Genomic DNA, 12929 nt, shown 5'->3' on the forward strand with positions numbered 1-12929 from the left:
TCGCCCCGCACCGGGGGAAAGCGACAAAAGACAATTTTCCTTAATGGGTAGATTACTTTCCCATAATGAGCAAATTGGTGTGTGCCATGAAAGCAAGAGAACATATATTCACAACAGTCACTCTCCATCAATGGGGGCACAAGCTCACCACGGTTGGCAACAGTGTTTATATAATACGGATACAGTACAAGCTCTTATTCATGAGTCGTGACTCGTGATCATGCACACGAGCAGCACCTACGAAGCTTCCAAATTCCCAAAAAGAGAAGCATGATGAAACACGCTTCCCCATTAGCGAAGCGTTGCACTTCCCCTGTAATGAAAAGTGTTGGGACGTTGCAAGTTCAAACCCCAAATGGTATGGTTGTATAACTGGAAGGGGTCTGCCTAACCGCAGCAGCTTTATCTGTCGAGAAAAAAGTAAAAAGAAAGTGTCACCTTCTTGTCTGGTAGGAGTCGGCTAGTGCACGTCACCTTGTGTTGAGACGTTGCGAGTTCTAATCCCAATGTTATCGTTGTATATAACTGGTAGGGTTTTACCTAACCCCAGCTTGCCTATCAAAAAAAAAAGTGTTAAAGGGGTCATTCATTTTCTATCCCTCACGCCTGCTTTGTTTTTTATTTAATTTTCAATTGCTTCCACCTCGTTTTTTGTTCTTTCACAAATTATTATTTGTTATTTCTAATGATATATCACGTCGCTCCTGCTTTCAATTTTAATAATCATGGTTGTTGTCATGGGCCTATTTTTTCAACCGACTGGTGCGGTGCGACGGTCCTTCCTTGCCACCGCAAGCCTTTTCGATCGCTTACTGGCCGCTGCGAAAGCTTTGAGTATAGAGAGTGAAAAAAAGTGAAATAAAAGCGGGAGAAAAATTGCAATCACTTGAAGGTAATCACAATGAGTGTGAACAAAGAAAGCTCAACGCATTTGCATTCATTCACTATTTTGCCCGCAGGCACATTATAGTTCAGATCTATGGATTAACCCTTCAGGGTATCGATCAACCTGAACCAAAGTACAAGAGTGACTCGGAGAAAGTTACAAGTGACTCAACACTTACATCATGACTCAATCAAAGCAAAATAAACTGTAAACACAATTGTACAAAGTAGGTCGCAGGGGAACATGCTTCCCCCTTCAAATCATGTACCGTCCTCAGCGCCATCTATTTCATGGTAAGCCCTAACTTCATCTGGATAGTAGCTCTTTATCCGAAATGCTGACTCCCACGTTGGTTTCACTGTCTCCTCCCATTGTACAAAATACTTCTTCGCTTTGACCAAGTAGTTGACCTTGTAGTAAAGGATCTTACTGAGACGCTTCTCAGCCCACTGTGTTGACGAGACCCTCTGTAGGATAGGAGCGCATTGTGGCACACTACGTTCTGGATCCCCCTCATCTACATAAAATGATTTTAGGTTGCATACGTGAAACACTGGATATACCTTGAAGTTCGGGGACAGGTCCAGCTTGTACGCCAGCTTGCCCACTCTCTTAGTGATGGTGAATGATCCTTCGTACTTCTTGATCAGTCTGCGATGTTGTCCGCGGAAGATGCTTGTGTAATCAGGATAAAGCTTCACCAACACTTGGTCCCCAACACAGAACTCAGCAGACTGACGATGCTTGTTCGCCCACTTCTTCATCCTCTTAGCCGCCTTATATAGAAATGCCTTCACCAGCTCGATCTGCTTGTGTCAGACTCAAACAAACTAATAGGTAAAAGATGTCCTTCGCTTCTCCTCTGTGGCTAGTGTATGCAGAGTCGGCGGTTGCTGCAATTTAGCTATCTCGAATGGGTTGTGGCCTGAAGACTCACTCTTTTGAAGATTGTAGCAGAATTGGGCCACGTCCAGGAGCTTCACCCAGTCTTTCTGATTTGTACTAATAAAGTACCTGAGATACTGCTCCAACAATCCATTGATGCGCTCTGTCTGCCCATCCGCCTGTGGGTGAAAACTTGTTGAAAATAGTAGATCAAAGTTGAGTAGCCGAAATACTTCACACCAGAATTTGCCCGTGAAGCAAGCATCACGATCACTCACAATGCTTCTTGGTACACCCCAGTACTTCACAACATGCTTGACGAATACCTGCAGTCTTCTCTACAGGGCACTCCTTCGAAGCTGGGATGAATGTGACATACTTAGAGAAACGGTCCATCGCCATCAAGATGGAGCTTAAACCATCAACCTTCGGCAGACTAACAATGAAGTCCATGAAAATGCTCTCCCAAAGACATTCTGGAATATATAGAGGCTCAACGAGGTCGACAGTCTTCTGGTTGGTCACCTTATCTTGCTAGCAAATGAGGCACACTCGCATATACCCCGCCATATCATCTCTCATCTGCAGCCAATAGTAGTCACGCTCAAGGAGTGATAAGGTCTGCTCCTGTCCTGGATGACCGGCCTATAGTGTATCATGACACTCCTTAAGCAATTCGCAGCAAAGGCTTTTTCACCGCGGTACGAAGACATGTCCTCCTTTAGTCACAAGGAGACCATCCCATAGCCAGAATCGTTGAGTCTTTCTCACCTGCGCCAAGGAGACAAGGTGTTGCATTGTCGTGTCCTGCTGCATACCTTTGTGAATGTGGCCCAGCAATGCGCCCTCCAAGTGAACTTTGGAAGGCTCCGCCCGTGCAGCTGCCAATTTCGCCTTACGACTAAGGGCATCAGTAACAACATTGGTCTTCCCCACCTTATACTCCAAAGCGAAATTGAACTCAATCAGAAACATTTGCCATCGAGCTTGCTTGGGCGTCAACTTCTTCTGTATCTAAAAATAACTCATGGTGACACTGTCCATCTTGATGACGAACTGGTCACCCAGAAAGTAGTGTCGCCATATCTTGAGGCAGTGCACGATGGTTGTTATCTCACACTCGTGCACAGTATAGCGCCTCTCCGTATCCTTTAACTTCTGACTCTCATAGGCAATCAGATGTCCCTCCGGTATCACAACTCCACCGATGGCGAAGTATGAAGCATTTGTGTGGACTTCAAAGGGTTTTGTGTGGTCCGACAACTGCAGCACAGGTTTCCTCAGCAAGGCTTTCTTCAAGTCATCGAAGGCATCTTGGTAGACTCCTATCCAGAGTCATACCTTATTCTTCTTCAGCAAATCCGTGATGGACGCAACAATGAGTCAGTAGCCTTCGATGAACTGTCGATAGTAGTTTGACAAGCTAAGGAATGACCGCAACTCGGGCATTTTTGCTTGGCAAACTCCATTCCTAGATGGCTCTTATCTTCTACTCGTCTATGCACAGCAAAGCATGCCCCACGATGTGACCAAGAAAGTTGATCTCCTCCTATTCGAAGAGACATTTCTCTCACTTAACACATAGTCAATTTTCCTTCAGCACCTGAAACACCATTCGCAAGTGACTGACATGTTCCTCCATGCTGTTATTGTAAATCATGATGTCATCAAGATAGACTACCACAAACTTGTCTAAGTAAGGGTAGAAGATCTTATTCATCAATGTCGTGAATATGGCCAGAGCATTCGTCAACCCGAATGGCATCACCAAAAATTCATAGGCACTATAGTGAGTGACACAAGTTGTCTTTGACTCGTCACCATCTATAATCCTCACTTGCCAGTAACCCGATCGCAAATCCAGCTTCGAAAAGACACGAGTACTACCTAACTGATCAAACAAGTCCGCTATCAGTGGCAACAGATACTTGTTTTTCATCGTGACTTTGTTCAATGCACGGTAATCTACATATAACCTCCTGAAACCATCATGTTTCACCTGAAAGAGCATAGGGGCGCCAAAGGATGCTTTTGAAGGCCGAACGATGCCTGCTTCTAACATCTTGTCCAGCTGCCTACACAACTCTTTCAATTCAACCGATCCCATGCGATAAGGGACCATGGTAGGGGTTTTTGCTCCCGGGGTGTGGTCGACTTCATGTCTCGGTGGCAGACGCTTTGACAGTTTTGGGGGCATCACTACTCAAAACTCTGCTAACAATGGGGCAAGGGTCGGCCGCACTATTGCTTTTACCTTTTCTTTTTCGGTGTGTATAGCAAGTAAGAATGACTGCTCTCCCCACTTGACACCCTTCTTCAATTGTATGACATATAGCATTGAAGACTTGCCTTCAACAGTAAAGCACTGCACCGTATGTGAAAAATTTTGCCCCATAATTGTCAATGAGTTCATCTTCAGCAGCATCATTATATTTTGGTTGCAAAGAAACTCCATACCCAAAATCATTCGAAAATCGTCAAGGGACACCACTGAGAAGTTGGCTTTGCCAGCCCAACTCCCAATTTGGATAGCCACATCCATTGCTTCACAAAAGATGGGCTTTGCCTCATAGTTCACCGTCTTGATGGTCCTCTGCTTTGGCCTGGGCTTCAAACCCAATCACTCTACCTCTTCCCGCAAGACAAAGTTATGCATGGCCCTGTAATCTATCATAGCCATAGTAGACTTCACATTCATAATGACTTTCAAGTACATGAGTTCTTTGCTAACTGGTATGCTTTCAACTGCACAGATTCTGACCGTATTTATGATCTGCATGGCCCCCATCCTAGTATGCACGACCTCGGTATCACTACTCTCTACTTGTACTGCATTGGCATGTCTGTCGTCCTTCACGCGATGCTTAGAATATTGCTTTGCGATATGCCTATCGCTACAAAACCAACAAGTTACAACCCACCCTTTGTTATTGTTGTTGTTATACTTCTTGTAGTTCTGTTTCCTGTCAAAATGGTGTAGGGTCGACACCTCACCCTTATTGTCATGTTGATCCTCTTTCTTGACTCCATGGTCTGGTTTCTTTTCGGTCGTAGTCGATGGATTGAAGGTCTTCCATTGAGTATCCACTAGGCGCTCGACCGTCACATATGCATCTTCCAAAGTCTCGGGATTGCTTCTTTCCACTTCGAACAGTCCCCACGACTGTAGTCTCACAATAAACCAGTTGAGTTTGTTTTCATCTGACATATTGAGTACGTTCAACATGAGCTTCTAAAACGTCCTGATATAATCTATTAAGGTTCCAGTGTGCTTCAATTTTGACACCATCTGATATGCTTGGCATTATATATTCCGTGATATAAAGTAGTTTTGTAGCTTAGTTTTAAAGGTCTCAAAAGTATCAATAACGCAATGCCCTCTTTCCATGTCATTATGTTTCCTTCTCCATTAGACTATAGCATCTCCATCGAGCAGAGTTGCTTCAGCCTTCACCCTGAGGTCCTCGGTCAATACGTTCTGAATATTCAGATAGTCTTTTATCTGGAACAAAAAATTCTTTATGGCCTTTCTGTCTCTGGAATCATTGAACTTTGCTAGCATCGGCACATCTATCCTTGATGGCCTATCGTCATTTCTGCCATTTAGGGTCACTATCCGCTGTAGAGTGTGGTTCTTTAACTGAAGCTCTCCTACTTCAGTCTGTAGGACGACCATTATCATAGTCAGCGACGTAACCTATCCCATCAACAAGTTCACCTACTCTCGCAGGCTTGTTACCTCGTCGTCAATTGCTTCGAATGACTCAACTCCACGTGAAATAACTTCCTCGTGCGAAGTCATATCAGCCACCAGTCTATTGACAATCTCGACCATCTGCTCATAGCCTCGAGGTGAACCCATCTCCTCGGTCTCGGCAACTACCTTACCTTTGGTGCTTCACAAGTTGTATTGGGGCGCCATAATGTCTTGCTCACAAATCGCAGTCTGTCGATGCGTCTCTCGACAACGACTCTGGAGTCCCTTCCCCAGCTTGAGAATGGGCTTCGGTACCACTTATCATGGACATATTTCTTCAACAGCCTAGTGCAGCGCGATGGTCCTTCCTTACCACTGCAAGCCTTTTCAGTCGCTCGCTTGCTACTGCGAAAGCTTTGAGTATAGAGAGTGCAAGAGAGCGAAAAGAGAGAGAGAGAGAGAGAGAGAGATTGCAATCACTTGAAGGTAATCACAATGAGGATGAACAAAGAAATCTCAACGCATTTGCATTCATTCACTATTTTGCCTGCAGGAACATTACAGTTTAGATCTACAGGCTAACCCTTCAGGGTATTAATCAAACTGAACCAAAGTATAGGGGTGGCTCAGAGAAAATTACAAGAGACTCAACACTTACATCATGACTCAACCAAAGCAAAATAGACTCTAGATACAACTTTACAAAGTAGGTCACAGGGAAATAATCATAACCATAATAAAAATTGCAACCTAAAAAAAGATAAGATGGGAGCGGTGTTTACCTCGAGAAATGTTGAGACGGATGATCATCAACAGAAGAACTACACACTAAGCATGCAGTGCCGCTGCATAAAAAATGATCACTATCTAAGATATCTATCTCGATATTGATCTCTTTATAGTTTTGTAGTAGAGGAAACCTCAATAACGAGATTTGTGACATTGGTTAGAACACCTTTTGTTTTAGCACTTTATGGTCATTACTGCAACTAATTATTTTTGGGCCTCTTGTTTATTTGGTTATACAAAGGTGACATGACTTCTAATTCCAAGTTACTAATTGATGTGTGAAAAATGTTAGTACCCACAAAAATGACGTGTTTTCTAAAATGATCTATGATTTTTGAAATACGCCCAATGTTCAAATTTGCAAATGTCTAACTTTTTTAGGAATATTTTTCTCTTCATACCAGCAAACCTCTTAAGATTGCGCAATGCATCAGTACACTCTCTGGGTATCACAAACTCTCACTTAAAGGTAGATTTACACGCTTTTTTTTTTTGCGGACCTCACGATGTTCGCATGAGAAAATTTATAAACTTTCTGTAACTATAACCTGTTGAAACTTCGTAGATAGTTCACTAAATTCAAATATACAGTACGAAGTTCGCATGGACAAATATGTGAACTTCTCGTAACTAAAACAGTTGAACGTTTACAAATATTCTATTAAATTTGTATATATAGTACAAAGTTTGCATAACTAAATTTGCAAACTTCTTGTAATTGAAACTTGTAACTTTTCATATATAGTATGAATACCACATAACTAAATTTGTGAACTTTCGGTAACTGAAACCTGTCAAACTTCACAAATATTCTACTAAATTCACATATATAGCACGAAGTTCACATAATTGAATTTGTGAGCTTCCTGTAACTGAAACTTGTCGCAACTTCGCAAACTAACATCGCATATATAGTACGAAAATCACATAACCAAAATCAGAAACTTTTTATAACTGAAACATATCGAAACTTTGCAAATATTCCACTAATTTCACATATATAACATGAAGTTCGCATAACCAAATCTGCAAACTTTATGTAACTGAAACTTTTCGTTACTTCAGAAATATTTCACTAAATTCATATATATATATATATATATATATATATATATATATATATATATATATATATATATATATATATAACAAGAAGTTCATATAACTGAATTTATGAACTTCCTGTAACTAAAACCTGTCATAACTTCACAAATATTTAACTAAATTTGTATATATAGAACAAAATTCGCATAACCAAGTTCATGAATTTCCTATAACTTAAACCTATAGAAAGTTCACAAATATTTCATTAAATTCACATATATAATATAAAGTTCATATAGATCTATATAGATCTCCTTTAAGTAGCAAATCATCAAGGAGATCTGCACATATGGGGTGATTTGCACATATAATACATTGCGAAGTTTCATGAAGTTCGCACTCTGAAACGACTATTGCAAATAAGATTATTGCGAATATACTCTTTATATGCAAACTTTCTGATAAATTTGTGGATTTTCAAAAATATTTCAAATATTGAGAATGAATAAAATGCAAATTTCTTTTTGTGGAGTTTCGTACGAACATTAAATGTGACCATTCGATTGTTTAAAAATCGATTGTCCTCAACCCAAAGCTATTTTTTCATAAACTAGAATTTTTTTTTGGTCCCTAACGTACTTCCCCCGACAACAATTTTCAGCCACTATTATCGGCAAGTTATTGATGGTAGTTCATCGCCAAGCTTTTCAGAATCATCGACGATGAGTTCTTTTCGGTAAGCACATGTTTAACGGCTGAAGCAATTATTTGTTTAAAACAACAGCTTGAATCAGTTATTTTTTTTTAAATATTGACATGCATTAGTTATTATAAAAGAATTACATAGTTTTCAAGTTATCTTTCCATGTTCAACAACTTATTATGTTTTTCATTAATACAATCATTTGTGTGTGAGTGTCTGTTTGTCTAACTAATTTATTAACGATTTATGTCTCTTCCCTCTAGTTTGGTTGTTTATATGTTTTGTATCATGTATTATAAAGATGATTAGGAAACACTATTTGGTTGTTTTTGTTTCTTTAATGATTTGAATTTCTGAATTGTCAATAGGCTATTATGTTTATTTTTTGCAATGCTTTTTCAATAGCCTATATATTGTCTTTATTGCTTGCCTATTTACCTATATTTACCATTTTGTTATTATAGCAAATTTTAAATTTATTTTTTTATAATATTACTCTTAAAAAGAGTGTTTCAGAGGAATCCACACCCACGTCATCTACTAGTGTTGAAACACATCAGAAAATACCAAAGAAGAAAAATTATGACCTAGTGATACATCCTACTATGAAGTATGAAGTAGGGTTGACACATGAGTAGAGAAGAAGTCTGTCGCGGCCAAAATCCTAGGTATTTGACATGTTTTTATAGAAAATACAATGTCATTAATCAAAAACCAATAGGCGCTTAGTGATTCTTGGTTAGTCGCCATCAAATGATCGTAATAGGCATGAACAATCTTGAAGAACTCTTCGAATGAACTATATATTGCCACCCTGATAAATTTCAGTCCAAACCATGCTTGTTTATAACTAACCTCGATACCTTCCTTGCAACTTATGTCATTCATTATTTTTCTTGGAGTCATCTTCGAGTTATCGTGCAAGTGTTTATGAATAACACGTGAAATCTACTTTGAAGACAATTTTTTCACTATGAAGTTGCTTATTGTACATCGCTTCTTATTGCTTCTCGTGTAACTTTGCAACAAACTTCTTATTTAACTTCGCAAACAATGGTTTCTCGATTACCTTTACTAGCACATGTAACTTTACTAACAACTAAGTAAACATCACTACTATATAACATTGATTCTACATCATCATCGTCTAAGAACACTTATATCGAAGAATCATTGTCTCTTCTGCATATCTGATTTTATGAGACATCAATACTACAAATTTCTTATAGTTGTTATTTTTACAGACCAATATAGATTTTCAAACCGATTTTATGAGACATCAATACTACAAATTTCGTATAGTTGTTATTTTTATAGACCAATATAGGTTGATCAATACTATAGTAAAATACCCCTACCTTTCAGAAATCATAATTTTCTATACCAACCACACAATGTATTATTTAGTTAACAATTACTCATACAACCAACAACCCATAATAACCCTTTAACCCTTATCCAATGCTTGTGTTGAGTCAACCCCAACCACATCTAACTAATTGAATGCTTGCACACATTTAACCTTAGCCCCAATACACCAAGACAAAACCATCGAATATTAAGTACAAGACAAGCAAACAAACATAAGTAATTTTTTAAGAGGTTGCTAAAACCTTGCAATAGATAACGAAAGATATGGTTCAACAAGTAAAGGAGCAAGTGATGCGCAGTCTTAGGCACTCAGAACACCCGATGGCAACTAGATGGAGGCACCTGCAACACTGGAATCTCCTTCCAAGTGAGTGGATAAAGGTTAACATCTAAAGTATCTTTGGCAACTACACATAAGGTTTATATAAATAAAACATACATAATGTATCCATAACAACCATATAAAACCATTACAAGGCTATTAACGGCTTATATCAATATAAAAAGAAAAAAATTAAAAAACAATGGTAATCACCGAAATTGAGCAAAAAAACTAACTGAAGAAGTCGATGAGCGTCAGAATAAAAAAAAACTTTTATAAGAATCGCCGCAAAGGTACAAAGAAAAGGATTAGGGTTCTAAAAGAAAAAGTGTTACCGCTCTTTCTACATGCAAAAAAATAAAAAATAAACACGACAACTTGTATATATATAGGTAAGTTCACAAGCTAAAACGAAATCTTGCATCGCTTAAAATCAATGGTATGTGAAAGTCCATGAATTACATAAACTTTTCATGAATTGTGCATCAAAAGTAGACTTTCACAATCAGCAATCTGAAACTCTTGATAAAATTTGCACTCTAATCGCCTATATATACCCGTAAATTCGCATGACAAAACAAAATTTTACATCTCTATAAGTCAACAATACGAGAAAGTCCATAAATTTTGTAAACTTTTTATGAATTCTACATCGAATGGCAGACTTTTGCAACCACAACACAAAACTCTTAACCAAATTCACAAGAGCCTTTTGCAAGCAATGTCACGATTTTTGAACTATCATGAGACTTTTGCAAAAGTAGTCATTTTCACATTGCATATCGTACAAAATTTGTGATTTCTATGAAAATATAATGCAAAATTTGTTTTTAATGAAATTTAGTGAGATCAATAGAGATTGCAACATAACACAAAAATCTAGAAATCCGATCATGCTAAGGGTAAAAAGATAAAAAAGTCAGAAACTTGTAAAATTGGACAGGCGAATTACAAAATTTGAGACATTTGAAAATATGCATCAAACTTATCGTACAGTACCGTCATTTTCTGTAATAAAATAACAGGTTTTTTTATCAATTGTCAGAAGCAATCATTCTGAACTTTTCCTCAAGGGAGGTGTTACAATACCGCTTCATGGAGGTCTTACAACACCGCTATAGATCCCCAGAATGCCACCTAAGAGGCTAAAAATAAATGAAGTCATGAAGAGCTTCCCTTGCTTGCTTGTGTTATTGAAACTACTGAACTTTGGACTGCAGAAACATAGGACATTTTCTTTGTGTGCATCTTATACTCCAACTAATTTGTGGGCTACTAGTATCTGAAGGCTACTGATAACTTCAACAAATCAATCATAAAAAAAAAATCTGAAAAGAGAGAAATGTCCAGAAAAGGATTAGTAACAATTTTCAGCCTTTATATCAAGGTAGATTTTGATAAGTATACAAACAGTAATGTGTCTAAACTGGTGGTTATTGCTTTATGGTGGCATGCTTGCTGACATCCTTACCACAGCTCATCTAATACATATTTACAGAGTTGTACAGGACCAATGACATACATGCCAAGTTTTATTATATTCATAGATTTTCTGAAGCACCAAACCATTCTCTGGATCAAATCAATCAGTCAAACTGCACACACTAATTGCTTGCAAAAAGCAAAAATGAAAAAAAATTTGTGGAACAATGTATTAGCTCCAGCAAAATGACAGGTTAATCAAACACAATTCACTTCGACATCGGTGAAATATTTTGAGGATGCATGTAGCTGAAATAAACCATAACGATAAGCACTGCAGAAAAGACTTTACAGAGTGTTAAAGAAACATCATCCACGGAAGAACAGGTGAAAAATCCAGAGAAATTACAGCCTAACAGAGATGCACATGCGTCTTACAACATATACACATTGAACAAGATGTCAAGCTCGATTATGAGTTTATACACAAAAATTGGCTGTGCTAATCAAGATGGATTCAACTAAGGATATGAAATAAATTGAAGCATATACATGCCCCCAAAACATTTAAAGATCAACAGGTTAACTAGCTCGGTCTGGCTCGATGGAATCAGAAAAACTAACTGGTTAAACATAATTGTTGAACAGTGATGGTTGAGGCCAAAAGTCAGGCAGGTTACATGCTTTACTTGAATAAATCACAAGATTCACACAAAAATTGGTTGTGCTAATCAAGATGGATTCAACTAAGGAGATAAAATAAAATTGAAGCATAAACATGCCCCCAAAACATTTAAAGATCAACAGGTTAACTAGCTTGGTCTGGCTCGATGGAATCAGAAAAGCTAACTGGTTAAACATAATTGTTGAAGAGTGATGGATGAGGCCAAAAGTCAAGCAGGTAAAATGCTTTACTTGAATAAATCACAAGATTCACAACCAAATAGATTCACTGGTGAGATTTAGTTCAATGGCTTTGCCTGCCTTTTGCCATGTACATATTAAGTGGAAGTGACACAACACATTGTTGACAAAAAAAGATATGGATACAGACAGATAACAAGATCATCACCATCACGGGACCTCATCCCAACTGCATGGGTCTGCTTTACAAGTCAAACTTAGTTACCCCACAAGTTTTCATATTCCCTCTTGTAGCCCTCCAGCAACTACTTGTTTTTTCAATTCCTTCTCCTTGCACTGCATCAACCTTTCTTACTAGTATTGTGGCTGCATCATACAATGCATTCAAACCATCTCAAACAACATCCTTTCAACTTTAAAAGTAGTACTTTTAAACGTTTCAAAAAAATATTTATTCCTAATATTATCTTTCTTTATTACTTCATATATCTGCCTTGTGCATCTCCACAACATGCACCTCTCGTCATTTTTTAGGTGTCCAACACTCAGCAACATATAAGAACGTTAGCTTCACAAGGGTCTTGCAGAAATGCCCTTCTAATCGTAAAGGCACTCACTTATCACAAAATATTTCATACACTAGTTCTCAATTTTGTGTGGCTAAGCATAAAATTTACTAGTAACATGTTCCTCAAGCCTGCAATCTTGTTGACAGAGCCTGAGTACTAAATCCTATAATACTGCTGTATTGCAAGGTCTTCTATCGTGATTCTGGCATCTTTTCCACTAACCATCTTATTTTACCTGTAATCTAGTCATGTTACTCATCGGAAAAAATCTAGTCCTGTTTTATTACCTCAAAACCATCTTTCTCCAACGTATTCTCCAAATTTATAGTCTTATTCATACATCTCTATCTTGACAGGTTGCAAGGCTGCTAATATAC

General features: G+C 38.2%; 1 protein-coding gene across 1 annotated transcript; it reads right to left on the bottom strand.

Moving 5' to 3' along the window:
- Nucleotides 1-1146: 1146 nt before the first annotated feature.
- On the bottom strand, nucleotides 1147-3968 carry LOC149837192 (uncharacterized). Its single transcript, XM_090007989.1, has 6 exons — nucleotides 3593-3968; nucleotides 2807-3096; nucleotides 2543-2707; nucleotides 2334-2416; nucleotides 2075-2207; nucleotides 1147-1692 (listed from the first exon to the last, which is right to left on the bottom strand). Exons 1-6 carry the CDS (start codon nucleotides 3966-3968, stop codon nucleotides 1147-1149), a joined length of 1593 nt encoding a protein of 530 aa, XP_089864115.1.
- Between the last annotated feature and the right edge of the window lie 8961 nt (nucleotides 3969-12929).

This window comes from Nuphar pumila, chromosome 5 (assembly GCF_984573655.1).
Source record: "Nuphar pumila chromosome 5, dmNupPumi1.hap1.1, whole genome shotgun sequence".
NCBI lineage: Eukaryota > Viridiplantae > Streptophyta > Magnoliopsida > Nymphaeales > Nymphaeaceae > Nuphar > Nuphar pumila.

What these genes read in the sequence shown, in the direction of transcription:
- LOC149837192 (XM_090007989.1), bottom strand. Translation starts at nt 3,968, where the DNA reads ATGCCCCCAAAACTGTCAAAGCGTCTGCCACCGAGACATGAAGTCGAC. An exon ending in GCAAGTGAGGATTATAGATG is followed by an intron (nt 3,097 to 3,592) that starts GTGACGAGTCAA and finishes GACTCTGGATAG; the next exon opens with GAGTCTACCAAGATGCCTTC. An exon ending in TCGTCATCAAGATGGACAGT is followed by an intron (nt 2,708 to 2,806) that starts GTCACCATGAGT and finishes TTGGAGTATAAG; the next exon opens with GTGGGGAAGACCAATGTTGT.